The following is a 23,682-nucleotide window of genomic DNA, read 5'->3' on the forward strand; positions in this document are numbered from 1 at the left end:
CGTTTGTACATATGCAGGCAGACGAACCCAATTAAAACAGTCTTGTATCATCATCGTATGAGGAGCGGCTCTACATGTCTACAGCTTGGATTTCGTCCAAAGCCCCATCTTGTCCAACCCCGCGGCGCCATCGTAAATGTCCCTCTCCACCATTCTGGCGTTGATCTGCCGTGGTTCGTTCGGTTAGCAAGCGTCCAATTGCGAACCCTTTCCGGGCTCAGAGCATGCAAAGAAGTACTCACATGTTGCGGGCCAAGCGCAGAGATATCCTTTGCTCCCAAGAGCTTCATGCACGTCTCCATTTCTGCCTTGAGGACTGTCGTCGTTGTACATATGTCAGTATTTAGAAACACAAAATAAGGCAGTACAATGAGTTTCTGACTTACTCTCGAATACGCGCTCGACACCGGCTTGGCCGCCCGCGCCTAGCCCAAACAAAGCAGCCCTTCCGATGCCCACGGCCTTGGCTCCGAGGCATAGCGCCTTGACAATGTCGGTTCCGCGTTTGATGCCTCCGTCCACCCACACTTCGATCTTATTGAGCACCTCCGGGCAATACTTGCGGATCTCGAGCAAAGTGTGGATGGCGGGCGGTGCCGTATCCAGTGCGCGGCCTCCGTGGTTCGAAAGTATGATGGCCTTTACCTGCGGGGCATATTGGGCGGCCAGGTAGGCGTCTTCGTGCGTCTGGATGCCTTTCAGCACGATCGGCAGGTCCGTGTGCTTCGCCAGCCAGGGCAAGGTGGCTTTCCAGGTAAGATCCGCGGCGGTACCCCAGAAGAGCTGCTGGCCGACTCCACCGCCGCCTGGTCGGCTCGACTCGTCTCCTGTCTTGGTCGCTGCCGCTACCGGGGCGGCGTTGATGAAGCTGGACTTCTCGTCCAGCTCACGCTTCCCAGGAACGGGGGCATCCAACGTCAGGCAGATGAGCTTGAACTTGTCCGCCATCTTGTTGATCCGCACCAACATGGCCTCGCTCTTGGCCCGGTCATTCTGGACGTACAGCTGCCAGCCGAACATCTGACCGGGTTTAGCGTCGGAGACGATCTGCTCCGGGGTCATCGAGGCGTTGTTCGAGATGATCTGCAACGCGCCGAACTTGCTGGCGGCCCGCGCAATGCCCTGCTCACCATCGGGGTGGCCTAGCCTCGCCATGGCAGCAGGGGCCACGAACAACGGCAGGCCTACCTTTGTGCCTATCAGGGCAGTGGATGAGTCGCATGCCGTGCAGTCGACGAAGACTCTTGGCCTCAATATAATATTGCGATAGACCAAGTTGTTGTTGGATTTAGACCATGTGTCATCGGCCGACGAGTAGTAGTAGGCCCAGGCCCTCCTCGACATCTTCTTTGTAGCCAGTTCTTCGATCTCATCCAGGTTCAGCAGACTCTCCAACGGAGGGTCTACCTCATCCTTCTTCTCCTCCTTCGCCGCTGGTTTTGCCGGGTTGGCCAAAGTCTGGGGGTCGATCTTGCCCAGCTTGGCTTCCGGCTTCAGGTTATCTTCCAATGTCCCCGGGGGTGGATAGGGTCATATTCCTCCGTGGCGTCTCTGCCGGCCAGCTGCAATATGACCTTGGAACCTCCCGGGTGGGAGGACAGGAAGTCTGTCACGTCGTATACATGACCGTACAAGACAACCCAGCAGCTGTCGGGTGAGGTGTGCTTTGCCACTAGAACCCGGTTAGCCAGGCCATCCTTCATTCCCTCCAACACCCGCCAATACCTCAGCGCTTACCTTCCTCGGCGTTGAAAGTCTTCATTTCGTCTTGTAATTCTTGATGAGAATCAAAAGAGATATCATTCGCGAACGCGCAGTGGCGCCGTTTTGGGGGGCTGAGTGGGACCTTCGGCTATCATTGACCCGCAGCAACCGAAAACTGGGGTATCGTGCCCCATACTCGTATAGCTTACACTTCACCGATCATTTGATGAATCCATATCACAAAACGTGAACCACCAGGCCAACAACAGTCTAATTGATGCATTCCATATATTTGCGATTGCCTGTCTACGGATCAACACTGGGCCGGCCCTTCCAGTGCATGGGTGGCCCAGCAAATGTAAAGGGTTCTTCCATCGGTCCTACTTGTTGGGCCATTCGACGTGGCTGGTATGTAGGATCTCAAGGGTCATGAGTAGGCGTTCCTGGGTCTCGTCTGCTTCTTTTCGGCGCTAGAGATGGCAAGATTGGAGGCGGGATGGGGGTCGTGGATATCATCTTTTGGGCGCGAGACGTGGGCAAGGTTGGAGGTGGAATGGGGGTCGTGGATTTCCCAAGCCACTCGGCATAAGACCGTTTTCGCCGTTTCTTGCCTGGACTCGTTGGCCGGGTATCATTGTCCTTGACCCCTTCAAATTCTTTGTTGTCAGGCGTGGAAAGACATGGAGCATAGCTGGTGAAGAACTGTGGTGTCGCAGGCCCTGGTGCAATGTATGTGTGCCGCCGGTCGAGTCCCGAGTCAGGAGTTCTTGGTGCCGGGACGGGGATGCGGACGGCCGTCGACGTTCCTGGTGCTCTTGCGGAGGATCTGCGAGAAAGACTCCGCCATTTGCCTTGGACAGTTTCTCCGGCGGAGAGTGATGGCTGCGAAGAACCCCTTCCTTTGTCCGAGTCAAAACGGGGGCAGCTGCTGATGCTGGGCCCGAAACCGAACCCAACCCATGTTCGGCCGCCAGAGATTCTTGAATTCGCTGGAGATCCCGGAGATAAGTTTGGGCGACTGAAAGCAGGGCCTGCAGGGACTTGGCATCTACCCTTACTGCCTTGCTTGGGATCGTATGGTGTCCAGCGTCTGTTCTTGCTAGGTGCTTGTCCAGCAATTTTAGGTGCTTTCGGCACTCCTTCTCCCAGCGCTTCTGCTTTTTTCTAGCTTTGCTGTTAAGACGGAGAGTGTCTTCCAGGTCATCTCTTCTGCTAATCAGATCTTGGGTCTTTCGCGCCAACTCTTCGTAGCCATTGCTCGAGCTGCCTTGGAACCCTTCGATTTGTTCCTCGCCATTGCTAGACGCGTCATGCTTTGGCTGTTTTTGCGAGCGGTCTCCCATACTGGCCTCAGCAGATTGCTGTTTGGTTGTAGCTTCATCCTAGGAAGCTGCGTGCCCCTCAGCGCCCTTGGTAGAATGCCGTTTTCGTTTGCCCATCGTGCCAAGAACGGCTGTCCGCAGTGAAGCGGGAGAAGGCTCTTCGCGGCTGAACAAGTGGCTTCGATGAGTAGAGCAGCACGGGTACACCCTTGAAAGGAAGTGTGGCACAAAGGATTGTTAACGGCGTTCTTGTTGGTAAGATCAGAAAACAAAAAAAAAATTCCCAATACCTACAGCAAGTAGAGCACTTGATGGTTGTCACATAGGCCCCACTGTACCTTCTATTATTTGGGGTGCCAACGCTTGTCTTCCAGTGCTTAGGCACTGCACTTCCCTTCCGTACATGTTCAAGACTTGGGCACAGGCAACAACAAGATTGATCACTTATAGTGAGGGTAGGTAGGGGCATTGCTGAGTAACGAGAATACACCTATACATTCCAGTGAGGGATATGAGTTTTTCTAATTTCTCAAGACGGAGTGCTTGAATCACAGCTCGAAGAATAGTCGGATCGGACATTATACATGTCGGGCAGTAATCGCAGGACGCTCGCTACCTAGCAAATTCAAGACGTTCATTGGCGGCCGTGTGCAGCACACACCGCTGCTGCCGCCATCACCAAGCTATTAGTAAAGATCGCCGCGGCGGAGTGTGCGGTTTGAGCGGACATGGGGGAAGGCTCGGCAGTAACCGGCACGCGGTCCGAATAAGAGGTTTCGCTGCCTGCGATAAGCAGGACGTGGGAGGAAGAAGAGAAAAATGACGAAATAGGTTCCCGACCTGAACCTCAGCAATCAACCCAGGACATGTGAAATTCTTCACAGGGAATTCGGCCCGCTAACGGGGTGCAATGGTTGTATTAGAGTTATTTCTAGAACCCGAATCATCCAGACCTTGAAACTGTATTCGATCGGTTTCCATGGTCATTTGTCTCCCTCTGCGGCTAATGACGTGAACTCTGCGCAGGTCAAGAGCCGGACCCTGCAGCTTGCAACCCTCGGAGCATTTCCTGGCCGCCAACAATCGGCTGCGTACGCTGTCCCCACGCACCACGTCCTGCACTTGACTTGAGCCAGAGAAAGTGTCAAGACGAGAAGGGTGGCTGTGGAGAAGCACTCGGCCAAGTGCCAAGGGTGTTATCGAGCCGATGAAGCTTTAAAAGTGGCCATCTGCTAGCAGTAGTACGAGTGGTTTTGTATGAGGCAATGTGCCATTTTCAGCTTAGCATTCTAATGTAAAAGTAAGCAAGTATGTCCTCCGTAGAAGCTGACAAGTTGACGGACGCGCCGAGAAAGCAGACTGTGTAAGACAGATACACAGTTTGGCGACCCCCTCCATCCACAATTAAATGGCCACGATCCACCTGGCGACCCATAGCGAAGCTACATAGCTCCCACGTTTTGTTACCATACCGTTCGACAGTAACAGGACCATCGTCATTCTGCTGATTAGCCCTCAGCACCCCACCGGCCCCCTCGACGTGAGCAGTCTGATTGTTGTGTTGCGCGAATGTATGGAATGCTGTAACGAACGGCCAGCCCCGGACAGCCTACACCTATCACAAGCCATATCTAGTCTATACATGGCATGTGCTGGGTGGGCTGTGGTGATGTGCTGTGCTGTGCTGTGCTGTGCTGACTGACCGACCGACCGACTGACTGCATCTAATCAATCTTGTCGCTGCATCCCGCAACGCAGGCTGTTATCGATAATCGTCGTGGGCCGTGGGCCGTGGGCCGTTGCAGCGTTGCAGCGTTGCAGCGGTGCAAGGAAGACAGCTCCAGAATGTTAACGCTGGTCACCCCACCATCGTCACCACCGCAAGCAGGCAAGATAATATCTCCCCAGCTCAAACGGCCGATCGAGACTCCATTACTTTCTGTCCATCCTCCTTGTCACAGTCCGACACCCAAAACCTGACTTGTTTAAAGAGGTCCCACGATACTTGCAAAAACCTCGGCGCATACCGTCCTGCCCACTACTTGCATTGGTGGAGCTCCCAATCCCTTAAAATTCCTGCAAGCCCACGAAAGACCAAACCCGAAATAAATAAAAATCATCCATCTACTCGTCGTCCAACGTCTTCGCGCCCATCACCACTGCGCTCAACACACACACACACATAAACAAACACACGCACCGACTCACAACAACTCACACCAACACAATGCCCGGCAAACAACCTAGCCTGTTCGCCTTCCCCGGCCTGGACGAGCTGGCACCGGCTCTCCGCTCTTATGTCATATCTTGCCAGAACGCTGGCCTGACTCGCCACGGTGCTTTCAAGGTTGGCGTCTCCGGGGGCTCTCTGCCCAAAGTCCTCGCCAAGGCCCTGCTAGCACCAGCCACCTCCGACGAAGACCAAATCCAATTCGACAAATGGGAGATCTTCTTCGCCGACGAGCGCGCCGTGCCCCTGGATCACGATGACAGCAACTATTGTCTGCTGAAAAAGGAGCTTCTGGACAAGATCCCCGCCAACCTCGGCCAACCTACCGTCCACCCAATCGATACGCAACACCTGAACGACACGCAAGAGCTGGCCGATCAGTACGAGCAGCTGCTCGTCCGCTCCTTCGCCAGCCGCGACTCGGTCAAGCTACCCATCTTCGACCTGCTCCTCCTCGGCAGCGGACCCGACGGCCACACATGCAGTCTGTTCCCTGGCCACCCGCTTCTGCGGGAAACGAGCGCATGGGTTGCGCCAATTGAGGACTCACCTAAGCCCCCGCCGAAGCGAATCACACTGACGCTGCCAGTCGTCACACATTCGGTCAAGGTGGCATTTGTCGCCACCGGTGGCGGAAAGAAGGAAATCATGAAGGAGATTTTCGAGAAGGGCAACGGTCTGCCTTGCGCGTTGGTGAATGAGGCGACCGGAGAGCGCTGCAGCTGGTTCGTCGACAACCCGGCCGTAGAGGGAGTCAGCTTTCCCCGACGGGGATTCATGTGAATCCATCGAAGTGCTCTGTAGAGTGTATCACGAAAAAAACTCGCCACGTCTCCGCAAATGTTGCTTCTTGATGCGTATCAACATCACGGAGGTTCCGCTCGGTCCTTGATGAGATATATCTACTTGGGAGGTAGTGCAAGTACTCATGTCGACCTCACCCGTTGACACACCTGCATCGGAGCAATTTCGCACTGCTGAAGTTACTCTGGGCTGGCTACCTCGAGCTTCATGAAGTTGCTCGTGATAGTTGGCTTTCACACCTCTCGCGTACATGGATTCTAGACTCTCTTTTGGTTCTCTTCCCTTGAGGATCACGGCGGTGGCTTTGGTTTTTTTTAATACTTTAGACGGGAAATCAAAACGCAGCCGGCAATGGTCTGCCCGGTTGATTTTACTTCGCATTTATGGAGACGTTGGCATGGCCTTATGAGATTATGATAGAAATAAAGATTTACCCCATGATTTGGTTCTACCATCGCACCCACCGACCATGATGTTACTGGATTTGATACCGTTAGGCTGCATTGCACTTGGACTATGAATCGCAACGCAGGTATTCCACTAGCAGCTCTGCATCATGCCTTTTCATATGAGTAACGTTTCCCGGTAGCTAGGATACATTGCACATAATTTTCCGTCACGGCGATGTCGCAATGCAACCGAGCTGGTTCAGGGGGCTATCGTTCCAGCTTCTTCTCGCGGATGAAGACAGTAGAGATGAGACACAAGCCAGCCAGCAGAGCTATGGGCAAGAACGCCCACGTGGTCGCCACGGCGTAGCAGTCGCGGACGGTCTGGGCGGTCCGCGGCGGCAGGGTCCGGATGTAGTCGAGGCTCTGGCGAACGTGCTCCTCGATCTCGGCGGCGCGCCCGCCGTCCTGCAGCCGTACCGCCAGCTCCGTGCGTAGGACCTGCTGCAGCACCGCCGTGGACAGGCTGATGCCAATGGTGGTGCCGAGCGAGCGGAACAGGTAGGAACAGGCCACGGCCATGGCCATGTCCTCCGGGGCGCAGTTGGCGATGATAGCAATGAGTGTCGTGGTGATGGCTGGTGTTGAGGGTTTCCCATGTTAGCGTCATACGACTTTGGCAAGCAACACACGGGGTAGACATCTCGCAGAGTCATTTTGTGGAAAAGGGGGCTGGGCGCAACTTACATATACTTGCTCCTAGGGCAAGAACCGACATCCCGATCACAGTGCCGATCACGGATGGAGTCAAGGCTCCCGTAAATAGCACCAAGGGTATAATACCCAGAAGCAGAATGGTGTACCCGACGATGGTGAGCCCGTAGTACTTCCCGGTCTTCCTCATGATCAGCCCACCGCCGAGCGAGCCCGTCAGCCCCAGGACGGTGCTGGGCATGAACAGGAGGCCAGACTGCGTGGCCGTGAGCGCCATGGCCGCCTGGTAGAACATGGCGATAAAGAACATAACTCCCATCTGGGCCGCGACACCGAAGAAGTTAGCTCCGTACGCCGCCAGCAGCGGGGGGTCCAGGATGACGTGACCGGGTGCGAAGGGGTCGGTCGCGACCTTGACCTCGATGAAGATGAAGACGGCAAATAAGACGGGCGTCAGCGCGAGCGGCACGACGGTGACAGGACGGCCCCACCCCTCGTTGGCGCCATTGTCGAGGCCGAAGAGCAGCACGAAGGCGGCGGCAGACAGGGCGAAGGCACCCAGGAAGTCGATGCGCAGGAGTTTCTGCTTCCAGTGCTGTTTCGCGTCGTCGTCGGCATCGGGCGACTGCAGCACCGCGAAGACGGCAATCCACGCCAGTATTGCGACGGGGAACTGGCCAGCGAACGCCCAGCGCCAGCCGATCGAGTCGGCCAGGAGCCCGCCGACGGGGGCCCCCGAGGCGATGCCCGCCGCGAATACGACGTTGATGTAGCCCTGCCACACGCCGCGGTCGCGCAGCGAGACGAGGTCGGTCACCAGTATCGAGACGACAGCGTTCATACCGCCGCCGCCCATGCCAGCCACCCCACGGGCAATACACTGCAGCGCCGAGTTAGCCCGTCGACTTTCCTCGCACATATGGCACATAACGAAAGTTAGGCTCCCCGAACGCGCGATTTCAACTCACCAGTTGAATAATGTCCTGGGCCAGACCACAGCCTAGGCAGCCAATGCCGAAGACAGTGTACGCGAAGAGCAGACATTCCTATAGAATCAACGGTGAGTACTTTTAAGAAGTCTCTCATGAGTTTGATGCACAACCAACGGCATTGAGTAGGTAGTACCTTTCGACCGAAGATGTCACTCAGCCGCCCATATAGGGGCTGGAACGTAGTGAGAGTGAGGAAATAGCTGCCTCACGGGTTAGCCTTGCTGGACTGTCTTGCGGCATGCTTCCCTCCCAGATGCCAGTTCTCCAGCTCCGCGTGCGCTTACGAGGTTGCGATCCAGCTGGTGCTGTTCAAAGCATTCAAATCGCTGCCTATCTTGCCATACGTAGCGATAGTGAGGGTCTGATCCATAGCCACGAGAAATATCTGCCCACGTGGGAGTTAAAATTGAGTTCTGTCTCACTCCGGCTGACCTGTTCCCTCCGAGAAAGCCCGGGGCTGTGAAGCAACACTGGCTGACTTACGCCTATGGCCAGAGCCGGAAGCAATTGGGCCATGTTCACTTTGATCTTCGGCTCATCGTCATTGGCATTGGCGGCGGCGCCGAGAGTCGGCTCCGGGTCCGCTGCATCGCACACGCCAGAAGCGGCCGCGTCCAGCAATGGCGAAGTCTCGGAGGCCGTGGTGACGACAACTCGAGGAAGATTTTCGGAGGTAGTCATGATTGCGTTACACTGTAGGGGTAACGTGACACGGAGAAGACCTCGATGACTCGGAGGTCGGTTGTTTTGGCATGGTGTCTGTCCATCGGCCCTGGGAGGAGGCGAGCTTTTTCGCACAGCTCCGACGCCGGGGTCGTATGGAGGAGCTTCCCCGCCCAGCCGCCGAGAGCATTCGTCGATAACGAATGTGCGCAAGCCAAGCACCGATGGGACCTTGCTGGCCGATCAGTATGGCGAGTGCACCGACACAGCAATGCAATTCACATGGTGATTTCCTGGTTTCCATATGCGTTATTAGAACGAAACAACGGGCTGCACAAGGTATTGGCAGATGGAGCGAAAACGTTCGTCGCATAATCGCAGTGGATTCCCGCTTACTATCCAAACTGCCGTGCACCTTTCAGGCGTCCGGGCTTGGCACTTGGGCCTGGATCGAGGCTGGACAAGCCGACATATTCCTTGGTCTGATCAGGATGCTGCTGTCGCACAATGCTGCAGGCTACCCCTGTGAATTCTCTTTTTTTTCTTCTTTTCTTTCTCACTCACTCTCGCCCCGTTCTGACCCGCCCTTCCGAGAACCGTTGTTGTTATTGTCTCATTCCAGCAGCTGGGCAAAGACTAAGATCGTCCCGTTGTATTTTCTCCGACCCTGGGACTGTTGTCGACTTGCTCGCCCGACTGATATTACTGGAATGCCATCAACGCGTATGTACTGCATGTAACCCTCTTCCACGACGCTGGGGAAAGATGACGCGACGACGCCCACCCCCTGTCCAATTCAATTTAGACTTTGCCATCGGTCGCGTCTCTCGATATACGTGTATTCTAGGGTGTTTCAGATCATCAAGGGAGGAGGAGCTCTGACTGGCCCGGAGTTGCTTATGATGACGGCCCCGAGGACTATTCGCATATCTCGCAGGGCTCATGATCCCTGGCGTGTGAGCACAAAGTCTCCACTCGCTCCCACTTGCTCCCACTTAAGGCCAAGTCCATGGCATCCATCCGGTCGCCGGTACCTGCATTAGCCTGGGTTCCCTCCAAGGACTGGTAAGCAGGCCGGAAAGACAGAAAGACAGAAAGACAGAAAGACAGAAAGCAAGAAGGGCGGGAAGAGGAGCAGGGTTCTGGCGGCCGCTGGTGTAAGAGAACTTGAACATCCAACACCGGCTACTTTATCTGTTCTTTACAGCGGGACTGTGCAACGCATCTTCTTTCCCTGCCGAGAAGACATTACAGGAGCAGCATGAAAGTCTAAGGGCCCGACTACGCAACCAACTTCGCCTCTTTCATGCCTGTCTACTTCAGACGAACCCTCTCTAATGGATACAACCTCGCTCCAGACCCCTAGAACGGGTCGCTCTCGTTTCTCCAAAGCCCTGCCGGCCCCTCCGCCTGCTATAGAAAATGTTTTAAATATACAGAGCACGCCATCACCATCGCCAAAATCAAGCCTCTTCAAGATACCTCGCAAGCTACCGTCGTTACCACAACTGCCGTCATCAACAGCTGCTTTCCCTCCTCGGAAGAGCAGTGTAGGTGCCCGAGTCAACCTGGCAAAGGACACCCCCCATTACCGGCGCTTCCGCCTCCGCAGAAGGAGCTCCCAACCACTCCCAAAAAGATGAACGCCATTCCTAGGAAGGCCGTTGGCCAGCAGCCGGCGGCGGCATCAGCAACAGCAGCCGTGCCCGACTTTTCTGCACGGGGGAAGGGGGCATCGACCCCAAGGAAACTGAAACGAGTGTCATCCATCTCGAGTATACTGTCTGCGTACTCTAGCGCAACCAACACATCAATGGACTCTGTGCACAGGTCGTCGCAGGGGAGTGTGGCCACCAAGGACAGTGAAGCGTCTCTTTCACCAGAGCGTGATACTGCGCCAGACTCGAGGGCCAAGTTCTTTGAGACTATGGGCGACTATACAGGCAACCCGCATGCAGATGAGCCCCCGAATACCGACGATCCGGTGGAAACTGTAAAGCAACAATCACGGCCGCCGGTTCCGGCCAAGGATACAGGAAGGGATGGCAATGCTACTCTGGGGCTGCCGGCAAACCCCCGTGGCGGGCTGCCGGCGACCCCTCGCTCTGCGAAAGCTATGGCCGCCCAAGCTCCATCGTCAAGCACAACGGCGCCTACTAATTCACAATATACTCCTCCGCTGACAGCACCAGCCACCCCGGAGAGCTTTCCTTTGTTGACAAAACCTAACGATTCGGAAACCACACCATCAACTCCGTATGCATCCGCCAGTTTGCAGAACCCCCTACGCCAACAAAGCCCAACGACGTGCAAGCTGCATCGCCTGCACCCGTCAACGGTTCGCAAACAGTGTGGCAGCGCCGGGCAGCAAAATCAGATGCAAGCATAACTGTGCCTGACCTCATGTTGACTGTCAGTCACGGTTCAACCGGTTCAACCTCATTGGCTTCACAAACTGTCACCGGACCTCCTCTACCTCCCAAGAGTGAATCTTCTGCCAGCACTCGGGCATCACCATTACCCCCAAAATCATCGATAGGTGGCCTACCTGGGCGAAATATCCGCCCAGCTCCGCCGCCCCCGACTGCTGCACCCTCACATGATGAACTTGACGAAGACGCAAAGATGAAGAAATTCGCAGCCTCCGTGAAGGCCGCCGCCGAGCGTGTGGCCAGCACCAAGAGAAAGGAGCCGCAGCCCCCGAAGTCGACATCTGTTCCTGAGGCCCCCAAGGAGGAAGCCAGCAAGGCACCCCAAGAGGAAGTGGAGAAGGCACCCACGCCCAGCGACCCGGATTTTGTGTCACCGCTGTCATCGCCTGAGCTTCGCCCTTCTTCGCAACGTGGCCAGGGTCCATCCCAAGTTACCGGACGTCCGAGCACTGCGCAAAACTCTGATAGCCGAGACCAACCCACTCAGCCCGCCTCGCCTCGCGGTGGGCAGTCAATGCCACGCCAACGACAAGACATGTCTCACGCCCACGAGCAACAGCCGAAGTCATATGCTCCCATGGGCCCTATTCTCAACAACCAACGATCGCAGGAGCAATTTGAGCAACGGCCGGAACCTTCGCCCTCTCCCACTTCTAATGCCGCTGGTACTGGCCAGTCTCGCCGCCAGCTGGCTCCTCACGGGGCCCCGGCGCCGCGCACACGTCCTTCTCTCAGCATGGTTGGCGAGGAGATTTCGTTCAGCGAGCCGGCGCCGCTCTCAGACGGGCAGCAGTCGCAGCTGACGGACGCCATCATGCTGTTTCGCCGCCACGACCGGCCCATCATGGACGAGTACCCCGTCATCAACGCGGCGCCCCTGAGACCGTGCCACATGAAGTGCATGGGCGAGCACCAGGGGTTCCACCGGACCAAGAACCAGGCCCACTCCATCGCGTGTGCGACCTGCCACGTGGAGGACCGGGAGGCTCGCTACGTCTGCACCACCTGCTCGGTGCGGGTGTGCCTGCGCTGCCGGGAGCTGCTGGAGAAGCACAAGGACACGCGTGTGGTGCTGGGCATGCTTCAGGCCCAGGCCGGTAATCAGGCATAGGGAATGGAAAGCAATTATATTATGAACCCCGGCGTTTTTCTAAGGGGAAACGGATACCAATGACATTTTGTTTTTCTCCAATCATAATGGAACAAACTCGACCAGAACTGAATTGAACCTCGGTGAAAGTGAATCACGTTGTCGGGGTTTCTTATAAAAATGTACAGCAACGAGGTGTGACTGTGTCCAGAACCCCCAGGCCGTGGATTGTAGAGCCAGCCGAGTATATCTGAGAAGAGGCAGTAAGTAGCAAGCAGGATGTATATACTTCACGCATTGGGTCTGGGTGCAGCTGGGAACCAATCAATAGTAGATGTCAAGGTGTCAAGGTGTCAAAGTGTACTGCCCTTAGCGAACGAATCCTGCACCAAAACCAGCCCCCTCCCCTCCCCCTTCAGGCCCGGCACTTCAGTGGGGTAACGCCCAACTTACAGCGCTACAGCGGAGATCGGCAGGGCAGCAAGGGCAGCCAGGGCAGCAAGGGCAGCCAGGGCAGCAAGGGCAGCCAGGGCCCTGGCATTCGATCTTTCTTTACATGTACATTTCCGCCCTTGCACTTCACTTCGATACTCGAGGCACGCCATCTGCTCTTTTCTATGTCGGCCGCACCAGCCTTTTCGTGTCGTTGTTCGCCATGTCGTCGACCTCGGGCTTGAGTCGCACTCGATCCCTACGCAAACCTGCCCCCGTCAATGCCGGCCCTACGAACCAGAAGGAAAACAAGTTGCCATCCGCGCCCGCCAACGACCCCAGCAAAGCATCGCCCAGCCGACTCCCACAGGTCAGGCCCTTGACGCGCTCAGCAACTACAACTGCCTCGACTTCTGCGAGTACCCGGTTGGCTCGAACGACAAATCCGACGAGGGCATCGTCAACAATAACAACCTCAACACCACCGATATCCGGAGCTGGCAGGCCGTTACCCGGTGTCCTCTCCAGCAGGAATGGCCCAGCCGCGACAAGACGGCCGACCCCGACCACGGCCGAAAATACCGCCGCCGCCGCCGCCGCGAAACCTTTGGGAAGGGCACCCTCTACCCGCCAGACACCGTCTGCACCCGCCAACATAAGAAGTGCCAGCAGAGAATCTTCGACCTCGACCCAACGGCCGTCGAGCTCCGGGGGTATCTCGTCCATATCCACCGCCACGGCCAGGTCAAAAACGGCGGGACACGCGCGAGCCAAGTCTACAGCAACCGGTCTCACCGCCGCCACCACACTCAAGCCGCCGAGCTCTCGTGTCTCGACCGCTGCCTCGGTGGCCTCCTCTACGAAACCCACGACCCGCTCCCAGACACTGCAGGCACGCGGCGCGGGCCACCGGGTCTCCGCCTCAACATCATCCGCCGCAACCACTACAGCGCCGCCATCCCTCGCCGGCCCGAACCGCCCCGTCTTCAACAATAACCAGCAGCACTATTCGCCTCTGAAATCGCACGCCCCCAAACCTCTAACCTCGACCTTCTTGGCCCCGCCCTCGCCCTCGAAGCTCCCAGCCAACGTCGCCATCTCGGCCGAGACGGCCCGCCTGCAGACGGAGCTCCTACAACTGTCCCTACTGCACCGCGATGCGGGGGCCACAGCGGCTGACTGGCACGAAAGTGCCCAGCAGAAGCTGGGCAGCCGGTTCGAGGAATTGGTCCAGGCCGAGCGCGCCCTGGGCGGCCGCGAGCGCGATGGCGTCGAGGGCCGCAACGCCGCTGTGCTGGTGCGGTGGGGCGCCGCCCAGGCCAGCACCGAGGTCGTCGGCGGGCTTGAGGAGAAGGTGCAGATGCTGGACCAGGTTGTCAACGGCGTCTGGCGTTTCGGCGAGCCAGGCGGGCGCTACGCCCGGGTTGTTGAGGAATTCGAGAACTGGGCCGGCCGCCTGCAGGGTATCATGGAGGCGCGTCGGAAAGGGGACGTAAACTCGCTGTTGGGAGGAGGATGCGACGGCGTAGAAAAGGGCGATGTGCTCTTTATCGGCGACCTCGAGAACCGATGGAGAGACGAATGTCCGAGTCTCGTGCGGAAGCTGGAGGAGTGGCGTCGGATGCTGCGTCATCTCGGGCCGGCGCCCGATCGTGGCAATGGCCCTACTGTGATGACCGAGGAGAGTGTTGACAGCGGCGACAGCCAAAATTCGAGCCTAGCTAAGATACTCGATGGCTGTACCAGCATGGTTGATGATATGCTGGCCGAGTTGGCCCTGATGGAGCAGATGGTTCGCGAGGCAATCCGGGCAGAGGACGACTGGATCGAGGCCATGAACAAGGAGTTGAACCTCGGCAATGAGAAAGATACCCCGAGCGATACATCGGCGCCGCTTTGGAAGATGGTCGCATGAAACAAAACGAGCCAGCAACGATAAAGCAAGCCAGCTGTTGTGCAGACTACGCTCATGGTTTTGTTTTATGAACCCTTGCTTCCCGTCTACCACATCGGTCAGTTGATCGTCGGTCGCAATGGGGTAATATTGTTTATGAGCTTATGGACTCGAACAAGAGTGCATCTCATACTTTCTGATTAGGGGTTTCTTTGACTACAGTCAGCTATTCACTTTGCAAGCGAGCATTTCTGTTTATAGAGGGAGGAATTCTCTCCATCCTGTAAGATATCTAGAGACGGTATCGAGCCGGACAGCCTCTACCGCTTGATACCAATTTCCACATTAGAACATATGAACCCCTCCGACAAGTGTATGATGCATATAAATCCCGATGGCCAGTCTCGTACTGCGTCAGCTGTTGCTTGATAGAAAGACTCTAATAACAAGACATCACTAAAATCCCTGTCACTCAAGCTGAGCATACTAATGGCATCGCCCACCCCAGATCAAACCACTAGGGCCGCCATCTGGGGTTGAGCCGCAGAGACATTTGACACAGAGACTCACACCAAAGGATTAGGCCGGCTCTACGTAACCACCTGAATACATCCTCTTCAGGTTGGCAATGCCCGCCAGCGTCGTGGGTTTCATCGTCGCTACACTCTTCGGGGTCTCTGCCGTTCTTGGTCAAGGAGAAGAAATCAGTAACAATACAGAAGCTTTGGCAACTTGGCGACCCATGTCTACGCTCGGCGCAGCGGCTATGGTGGCCGCCGAATCGGTTGTTTGGCAGGACACAGGAGTGCATGGCCCAATGCTTACGGCAATGGTTTGCAGGCCGAAGTGCCCGGTTGGTAGAGGACATGGTGCAAGGCCATACCTCTATCCCAAGTTCAGCAGGAGGCCCAGAAAAGCTGGGGAAAGCTACCGCGACTTGCAGTGGTAGTGCATCCAGGACGGCATCCAGAATCGCTATATATGTACGTTTTCCGACCTCGTCTGGGAAACTCGTTAGATAGTGTCCAGTATTCCTGAGGGCGCAATCGAGATGATTCCAGCTTTCACTTTTGAGTACATACTTGTAGCTTACCGCAATCCTATCAGGCGTGCTACATATTCCGCCATTCCAGCGGAAAGGTTGGGAAGGTGACGTTAATCGGTATACGAGTTCTTTTCTGATTGTTGTCCAGGTCCATCGATAGATGTTGCATCTTGTCCGCCGTGACTGGCGAAATTTGAGCAGATGGGGCTAGATAGGATTCCCACCCATTCCCCGTCAAACCGCAAAGATGCTGCAGATAACAAAAAGATGCATAGATAAAACGAAAGCAGCATTCAAGATACTGGCACTCTTGTACGTAAGCGTCGGGATATGCAATAGTCAGATATTAATGGCCGAGAAGTTGTATGCTAGACTATTTCCCCTTTCGTATCGGCTCTAAGCCGAACAAGTCTTCAGAGAGCACAGCATTCCCACTTGAGTCTAACGGCACTTCGCCAAATAGAAAAGCGGTTCTCTCTCGATTCGCATTGGTTGATGGACGCTTGCGGTGGCTCCCTGAGGGGGGATGCTGTGGAAGACGAAGGCTTCGACTTCCGTGATCCGAATACATCTGGTTTGGAGGATGCTGACTGGTCTGGCTCGAGCATCCAAGAAAAGGAGGACTGGGCGAGATTTGAGCGTGTAGGAATAGGTGCTGGTGGGCGCTGAAGTAATGTAGCTTGGGTAGGTGTTGCTGTTCCGGAGGTCGAAGACAAAGGGTCTGTATCCATGAGGTCTGACTGGCTGGTATTGCTTGTGGCATCTTTTGCAGGAGATGCCGATGTGGCTTTAGGCGTGTGATTGGGGTTTTCCGTGGTGGGAGAATCGACAGCCATCTCGGGCGTGCTAATGACCATCGCCGCGACCGCATCCGTAGGAGGCTCTGGTGGTAAAAAGCCCACTTCAGGCTCAGGATGGCTTGGCGCTGGAAGGAGATCTTCATCCTCCGGCAGCGCGATCGTCGAATCCTCGAGGTAAATCTTGACAAACTGGACTTTAGCGGCTGCTATTTCCAAGGCCTCAGACTGCGCCTGCCTGTCATCAGAATCCGACGTCGCCAATGCTTTGAGCGTTGTGATGGTCTCGTCCAACAGTGATGCCAAATGCTTATTCCTCTGGTCCATGGTGGCCACAGCTTGCATGACTGTATTGCTAGGTCCCGGTTCTGAGAAAAGCTCGCGACCAGCTTTCATACTTGTTCTAGCTTCGCTGACGTTGCGGCGTATCTCGCCAAGAGCATCCCGCACGGCTTGATTAATACCGAGCTTTTCGCCCCTTTCAAAGACGCCCTTGGCGGCGCCTTGGAATAAGGCTTCCACGCCACCTTGTTGCTGGATAAAGCGCTGAGGTGATAGAGGAGACCGCACCCCTCGAGTGTTCTGCCTTATGCCTAAGCCTAAAGAGCTTGGTGTGCTGGGCCTCGAGGAAGCCTTGGGCGAGTCTGGTGGTTTGCCAGTGTACTTCAAAATAAGTGTTGAGCCTCCGGCAGGACTGAGATGATTTTTAAGATATACGGCGTCATCTACGAAGGTATGCGGCCCGTGAGGACCCTCGGGCGGCGGATACTTCAATAGGAGCTGTAGAGCGACAGAGTAATCGGCATCGAGAACTGAATGGCACGGGTCAATGTACGGAACAGTGCAAACTATTCGGTATGGCAGACTTACGAGCCCATCGAATTCTGACCATCATGGCAGTACAAACCAAATCTATAAGTTGTAAAGAAGGATCAACGGCAAAAAGGGTATCCCAAAGCACAAGCATCTGGTCAAAAGGGAACTCGCGGCTGAAGAGTAGTCGAACCCACCGGCTTGAGAGAAGTCAGATAACCTCGCATCAGGAGGGGTTGGCCCAGACTTACATGAGGAAGATCTGGGGTAGGATCTCGATAGTCTTCAGGTGATTGGACAGGTCAGGGTCAACCTTATACAATAAGACTTCGTGAATGTGCTGGCTCTTTTCGACGATACTCGACCGTCCGCCTTGCGCATCGTCAGCTACCTCGTAGAATACCTTTGCGTGGTCCATGACTTTGGAGAACAGAGCGAATGCATCATGCTCGGTGAAGGAGGCATCCAGCATCTCGATCATAGTCAAGTCAGCTTGTCCCTCGAAGGCTCTCTCGGCCGGGTTGATGGCATCTCCTTCGACAACAAAGACGATTGGCGCGAGGAGCTCGTGCATCCCCTGACGATATCCACCAACACCAGGGTTCAGCTTGCAGTAGATGAAGAGCACATCCAGGATCATGGCCTGGACACGGGGCTCGTGGTAGAAGGGCTCATCCGGGAGGCGCTGAACGTCTTGCAAGATCTCGGCCCGCAGAACTTCATCTTGCCTCATTGTGTTCCATGGTGACTAAGACAGTCTCAGCATATGTACTTCTTGGCATGGTGTGAGGGTGCGCGAAGAAAGACTGGCGCGTGACATACATCAGGATCGTCGGCCAGAGGGTCAGTGTTCACGGCGGCCAAATACTCGGGGTGGTCGATATACTTTAGGAAATGGTCTCTTAGCGACGCATAGGTGCTTCTCGACTCCAGGAGCGCATGGGTCCAGCTCGTTGTGTCAGAGCCATGGCCAAGCAAGAAGGTTTTCCAACATATCGACCTGCAGCCTGAAATGCAGGGGCTGCTGGGACCGTTAAACTTGACAGCGCGCTGCAAGTCGGCCAGACTGGAATGCTTGACGGTGTCTTGCCATCGTTCCCTGGGGAAGTTCACATGTTAGCGAAATATTCGACTCTCGGCTAGCTGCTCCTTCAGTGGGCAGTCTCACGTCGACTCAGCCAGGGAGCGCATCCTGATGAGATGAGGCCAAATCCCACCAGGGACTGAATCGATTGGCACTTGGGCTGGATGGCAACTATGTCAAGTGTACCTGCAGATGACTTAAGATGTTGTTGCGCCGAAGTCTAATGTGGCTGTACAGATAAGGTATCTTGAGGCTGGGGTTGGTTGTCCTGCACTTAGAGCTTAGAGGGAAGGAAGTCCATCAACTGCGCGGCAGTGGCCGCCAGATGGCACATGACGTAGCCGAGATTGGCTGCAGCCCCTCCCCCATCTGCCCAAAACCCCGGACTGCGGAGTAATTCCCGATCAATCACGATTATGTATCCGTATGCGCGTGTATGTATATGTATGCAGATAGATAAGGGCACTGCCAAGCAACCCAGATATCCTCGGCCGACATTTGTCATCAAGGGTAAGCTCAGAGAGGAGAGATCCATCTCAGATACCGAGTCCCCCGAATATGGGACCCTCTTCGGAGTTATCGTCGTGGTCCACTATGCATTGCCATTTCAATCTAATGTACCTAGAAATGAGCTACGTTCATACCATTCGCAACAACTACATACCAGGCTTTGTCTTTGTTGCTTAGAACCCCAGGCTATCTTACCCGGCGGCCGTTTCCCTGCGCAAAGACGTCATCGGAGGAATAACACAAGATGACAGCACCCATCCCTGATCTCCCCAACATCGCTGCCGACGACTCGATGTTGTCACGTAAATTCGGCCGCGAGACGGCCAATTACTTCTCCGGTAGCCCCCTGAACCGGGTGTCGTTTCTGCGGTCGGAGCACGCCTTCCTGGCCTCGGCCTTCTCCCACCCCACGGCCTCTTTCCTGCTCATGAACAACCTGTCACCCGCGGTGAAGGACGCGGCCAACCTCGGCTACGTCACCAAGGCAGACGTCGAGCCCTTAACGGGTGCTGAGCCCTTCCGGGAGACCGAGGAGGAGTGGGCCAAGGGCTTCAACTCGGACGTCGTCTCGCCCGTCATCCTGTTCTTGGGCCTGGACGAGAAGAAGGCCACGGGTTTCGAGTACAAGGAGTTCAAGGGCGCCCCGTACTTCGCGATTGACGTCACTCCGAAGGCCGGCCTCGCCGATAAGGCAAACAAGGTCATGGAGGCGGTGAAGGCCAAGGGATTGGACTTTTCCAAGTCGGCGAGGATGATGACGTTGACCGCATCAGAGGGTGAGTGATACGATGCCGGAAAACTACGGAGAGAAGGAGGGAAATGATAGGCTGACATGTCCCACTTCCACAGCCTCTATTTACGCGCAAGCCCGGGCTCTACTGGACTGGAATGCCCGTAACCCCTTCTGCGCCGGCTGCGGGCAGCGCACACTCTCCGTGAACAGTGGACACAAACGAAGGTGCCCTTCGACGGACTACGCGGGGGTCCCCGAGGGCAACCCTCCCAAGGAGCGAGGTGATTGCCCGACCCGGCACGGCGTCTCGAACCTCTGCTTCCCGCGGACCGACCCGACCATCATTGTGGCCGTGGTCTCGGCCGATGGCACCAAAATTCTGCTCGGCCGGAACAAGCGGTTCCCTCCGGACTGGTACAGCACCCTGGCCGGGTTCCTGGAGCCTGGCGAGTCGATCGAGGAGGCCGTGCGTCGTGAAGTGTGGGAAGAGAGCGGCGTGACGGCTGGGCGTGTCGTCCTCCACAGCTCGCAGCCGTGGCCGTATCCGGCCAACCTGATGATCGGCGCCATCGCCCAAGCCACCCCCAATGGTGAGACAATCGACTTGGGCAACGACCCGGAGCTGGAAGACGCCAAGTGGTTCAGCATGGAGGAGGTCAGAGACGCTCTCACGACTGGCGTTAGTGACTTGGGTGGCCCAGCACCCCTACCTATAAGGAAGGCGGTTTGAGACTGCCTCCCCAAACCGCCATTGCCAACCGATTATTGGATTCGGTATGCGGCGGATATCTCGCAGCTGTATCTAAGATGTGAGGTATTGGATTATCTTAGACTAAAGTGCGTTGCTACTTGTGAGCGGGATAGGCTTGGATGGTCGGCATTTGAGCGCGTTTTGAGAGGACGGGGCTTATTGGGGGCTTTTAAGTAGGAATATCTATATCTATATCTATATACTAGTAGACACTGTCATCGAACGCATAGCAGTTATAGAATTCGATATTTGTGGGGTTGTAAGTTGACTGGATTGCCATCTCAAATTATGCCTTCCGTTTCCAGACGGGTTTCCAGTCCCTCCCTCTCCTTTCCTCGTCTGTATCTCGCGTGGGCAGCCAAAAGTCGATCATTGCAGATGGACCATTTGCTGGACATGATGCAATAGTGTCCACTGGCCGGAGAGAACCCCGTCGCAATTGGCGATACCTCGGCACAAATGTGACAATAGCCTAGTCAAGATGCCCCCGACCCGAGCTGTGTTCATCTCGAGGCAGCTTTGGGATGCAGATTAGGGTCGCGTATTCAAGTTGGGAGCCCAGCCACCGGCGAAAATGCCACAGAATGGTGAATGGTCGCCCACCACAAGCCTGTGGCCAATCGTAGCCACAGCTGGCTGATGGCAGGCGCCCCACCCAGGCCCTTCTGCTGGGGAATAAATATCTGTCTTCCTTCCCATCTCTCTGGCTTTCTCTTTTCCTTTCCTTCTTTATCATCAGTGGAGGTTAGACTAAATACCGTCATGTATTTAATTTAATTATTCATTTGAGGCTCCGCTATGCGGCTTGCTGAGGGTTGATTCTATTCTCTATAATTTTCCTTCCGTTCCCGGCCTCATCAAGTAAAGAAGATGCTCTTCCTAATCAGCCGCCGACGCCAGCTCTTCCTGGTTCGTGACTGTGGGGTGTCTACGACATTTCGCTATATAGAAATTTTATCTTGAAATAGGTGAGCATTGGCGGGATCCTAGCTGTAATTGCCTAGGACCTGCGTGCGTCCACGTCGACTCTGCACATTTGCAAACGATGCATCTAGACACGGTGAAAAGTTTTGTCATATCGTGCGGCTTCCATTTTGCGCCACCATCCCATATCGCTGGCAAATATGCTCGCAGAATGCCATGTCCATGCGCAAGAAATTTCACTATGACAACCTTGCTGAACATTGCGTCGCATATGGAATGGTCATGTCTCCCAGCCGAAATTTTGGTCAGTCTTTCCGGATGCCAGTATCAAAAAAAATGCTGTGCGTGACATGAGCTTGCCATTTGAGCCTTTACCTCAGCCGTCATAACCTACATATACGTCAGGAAGTTATGGGTGCAGATTGAAGACAGTATTACGTATAAGCACATTAGCAGACATTAACAACCCACGAGTCTGACCAGTCTCAAATGGGACATGCAAGCATTCATGTGTCGAGAAGGTTCGTGTTGTCATTGGCTATCTACCCTCTAGAATTTAATCCGATCCGATAGACTGCTGCTCTTTTCCAGCGTTCTTGACCATAGCAATACTACATCCTCCTACGACCCAGCGACCTGCTTAGTACAGGCGGCGAGGAGGAGACATGGAAGCCTTGATGACCAGGCTTCCAACGTTCTGCCAGCCCTTCTTCAGCAGGGAGACGAGGTAGTTGATGGCCAGCATGATGTTGGAGATCAGCTCCTCGGTCTCCATGCCGACGTTGCCGACGGCGACACCCATGCAGAGAACCTTCTTCAGCTGGAACTTGACGGTGGACTTGACCTCGGTGATCTTGCCGCTCAGGTCATCGGCGTGCGAGACGGGAGTGGGGGAACTTGCCAGCCTTGGACAGACCGGGACCCAAGAGACGGGGGATCTGCTTGATCAAGGCCTCGGAGGCGATGAAGGCATCGTACTTGCGGGCCAGCTTCTTGATGAGCTTCTTGTTCTTGTTCAGCTTCTTCAAGTCATCGGCGGACATGGCATCGACACCACCGTGCTTGGCACGATCGATCTATCGTAGTGTCTTGAGTCAGTTTCCACACGTTCTGATGGTATCGTTTTCGGCTCGGGTTCGCTTACATCGTGCTGGTCACCGAGAATGCAGATGGCCATGTTGGGGCGGGGGAACGCTGGGCAGCTTGACGGTGCCAGAGAAACGCTTGTCACGCTGGGGATCGTAGTTCTTGAGACCGATCTGGAGCTCGACGGTCTCCAAGAAGTTGCGCTTCTTCTCATTGTTGGAGTAATCAAGGAGCTCCTGAACGTGCGTACGCACTCCGGCTGAAGGCGAAAACCATGTTAAATGCTGCTACCATCGAGTTTGACTCTCAGGGAGGATGGCTGCTTACCGACTGTGATTTTCGACATATTGACAGTCTTCCAGTAGATTCAATCTAATGGTGAGGAATACTGCGTTCGCGATGGTTGATGATGGAGATTAACAAATTTTGGAGGGGAAATCTTGACGAACTTTTTAGGATTTGTTCATTCTGGTAATAATTTACCAGGTGGAGCTTGTGGGAGGGAGTGGGGCTTAGTCAGCCACACTTGCTCTGCGGTGGTGTTGCTCACATTTGCTCACATATTGCTCACAGATATTGCTCATTTGTGGCTTGATTTTGTTCCGACCCCACTACGAGTCAGACCGAACCGCAGGTGCAGGTACATACTTGGACGGATAGAGAGCATTTCCGGCCCCTATGGCTTCCGGCATCGAAGACATGAATGGTTCTCGATCCCAGGGCAGCCGGAAGCCTCCCGAACATGTCGCAGATGGCATGGCCCACTCTGGAATCACCCACGATCTTGTCTCCGTTTCAACGATATCACCCCGCAACTGTTGAAACTGCATGGCCCTATGCCCAGTTGCCTAATTACCACCGAGTGATGAGCCAGTCGCAATCTGATAATTTATGGAGATGGATTGTTTCCTTTTCTATCGATGCTATATATGCTGCTTCTGCCAAGCGATCTGCTCGTATGCAAATTCTATTACCGCTTTGGGAATGATAGGCATTTGCTGCCAGCTATGCCTCGTAGCTAACGGCTGGTAGGTTGATGCCACTAGGCGCCTCTCCCAGCTCTTGGAGATCTGTGGCCAGTCAGCCTGCGTAAGGAGGGGGAACCTGAGAGGCAGTGGTAGATGACGCAATTGGAGACAACAATTGCTCATCCTCTGTCTCCTATGTACAACACGAACAAAAACTGGGAGTCCATGAACTCGACGGGCCTCAAGAATACAATATCCAAACAGTAAACGCGATTTCGGAGCAAAGTGTTCGTCTTATTGATCGT

The 23,682-nt window shown here is 55.2% G+C and overlaps 10 protein-coding genes across 10 annotated transcripts; 5 read left to right on the forward strand and 5 right to left on the reverse strand.

Moving 5' to 3' along the window:
* Positions 1-78: 78 nt before the first annotated feature.
* On the reverse strand, positions 79-1,762 carry PG998_001108 (Cytochrome b2; the record flags this gene model as incomplete). Its single annotated transcript, XM_066867926.1, has 5 exons — positions 79-165; positions 243-316; positions 387-1,491; positions 1,575-1,672; positions 1,738-1,762. The coding sequence occupies 5 exons, from the start codon at positions 1,760-1,762 to the stop codon at positions 79-81; spliced, it is 1,389 nt and encodes a 462-aa protein (XP_066736341.1).
* A 454-nt stretch (positions 1,763-2,216) lies between these two features.
* Positions 2,217-3,047, reverse strand: PG998_001109 (uncharacterized protein; the record flags this gene model as incomplete). The annotated part of the gene is made up of 1 exon (XM_066867927.1): positions 2,217-3,047. One exon carries the CDS (start codon positions 3,045-3,047, stop codon positions 2,217-2,219), a length of 831 nt encoding a protein of 276 aa, XP_066736342.1.
* A 2,206-nt stretch (positions 3,048-5,253) lies between these two features.
* On the forward strand, positions 5,254-6,039 carry PG998_001110 (uncharacterized protein; the record flags this gene model as incomplete). Its single annotated transcript, XM_066867928.1, has 1 exon — positions 5,254-6,039. The coding sequence occupies one exon, from the start codon at positions 5,254-5,256 to the stop codon at positions 6,037-6,039; it is 786 nt and encodes a 261-aa protein (XP_066736343.1).
* A 677-nt stretch (positions 6,040-6,716) lies between these two features.
* PG998_001111 (uncharacterized protein) lies at positions 6,717-8,836 on the reverse strand (the record flags this gene model as incomplete). The annotated part of the gene is made up of 6 exons (XM_066867929.1): positions 6,717-7,087; positions 7,197-8,043; positions 8,132-8,209; positions 8,289-8,355; positions 8,440-8,540; positions 8,639-8,836. The coding sequence occupies 6 exons, from the start codon at positions 8,834-8,836 to the stop codon at positions 6,717-6,719; spliced, it is 1,662 nt and encodes a 553-aa protein (XP_066736344.1).
* A 1,621-nt stretch (positions 8,837-10,457) lies between these two features.
* PG998_001112 (uncharacterized protein) lies at positions 10,458-11,207 on the forward strand (the record flags this gene model as incomplete). The annotated part of the gene is made up of 1 exon (XM_066867930.1): positions 10,458-11,207. One exon carries the CDS (start codon positions 10,458-10,460, stop codon positions 11,205-11,207), a length of 750 nt encoding a protein of 249 aa, XP_066736345.1.
* Positions 11,208-11,443: 236 nt separating this feature from the next.
* On the forward strand, positions 11,444-12,361 carry PG998_001113 (uncharacterized protein; the record flags this gene model as incomplete). The annotated part of the gene is made up of 1 exon (XM_066867931.1): positions 11,444-12,361. One exon carries the CDS (start codon positions 11,444-11,446, stop codon positions 12,359-12,361), a length of 918 nt encoding a protein of 305 aa, XP_066736346.1.
* Positions 12,362-12,995: 634 nt separating this feature from the next.
* PG998_001114 (uncharacterized protein) lies at positions 12,996-14,687 on the forward strand (the record flags this gene model as incomplete). Its single annotated transcript, XM_066867932.1, has 1 exon — positions 12,996-14,687. The coding sequence occupies one exon, from the start codon at positions 12,996-12,998 to the stop codon at positions 14,685-14,687; it is 1,692 nt and encodes a 563-aa protein (XP_066736347.1).
* A 1,437-nt stretch (positions 14,688-16,124) lies between these two features.
* PG998_001115 (uncharacterized protein) lies at positions 16,125-18,512 on the reverse strand (the record flags this gene model as incomplete). The annotated part of the gene is made up of 5 exons (XM_066867933.1): positions 16,125-17,320; positions 17,379-17,521; positions 17,573-18,069; positions 18,144-18,420; positions 18,490-18,512. The coding sequence occupies 5 exons, from the start codon at positions 18,510-18,512 to the stop codon at positions 16,125-16,127; spliced, it is 2,136 nt and encodes a 711-aa protein (XP_066736348.1).
* Positions 18,513-19,159: 647 nt separating this feature from the next.
* PG998_001116 (Bcnpy1) lies at positions 19,160-20,378 on the forward strand (the record flags this gene model as incomplete). Its single annotated transcript, XM_066867934.1, has 2 exons — positions 19,160-19,691; positions 19,765-20,378. 2 exons carry the CDS (start codon positions 19,160-19,162, stop codon positions 20,376-20,378), a joined length of 1,146 nt encoding a protein of 381 aa, XP_066736349.1.
* Positions 20,379-21,963: 1,585 nt separating this feature from the next.
* PG998_001117 (60S ribosomal protein uL1) lies at positions 21,964-22,755 on the reverse strand (the record flags this gene model as incomplete). Its single annotated transcript, XM_066867935.1, has 4 exons — positions 21,964-22,228; positions 22,302-22,399; positions 22,517-22,668; positions 22,737-22,755. 4 exons carry the CDS (start codon positions 22,753-22,755, stop codon positions 21,964-21,966), a joined length of 534 nt encoding a protein of 177 aa, XP_066736350.1.
* Between the last annotated feature and the right edge of the window lie 927 nt (positions 22,756-23,682).

This window comes from Apiospora kogelbergensis (assembly GCF_038363985.1).
Source record: "Apiospora kogelbergensis strain CBS 113332 chromosome Unknown utg000001l_segment0_segment0, whole genome shotgun sequence".
NCBI classification, from domain to species: Eukaryota; Fungi; Ascomycota; class Sordariomycetes; order Amphisphaeriales; family Apiosporaceae; genus Apiospora; species Apiospora kogelbergensis.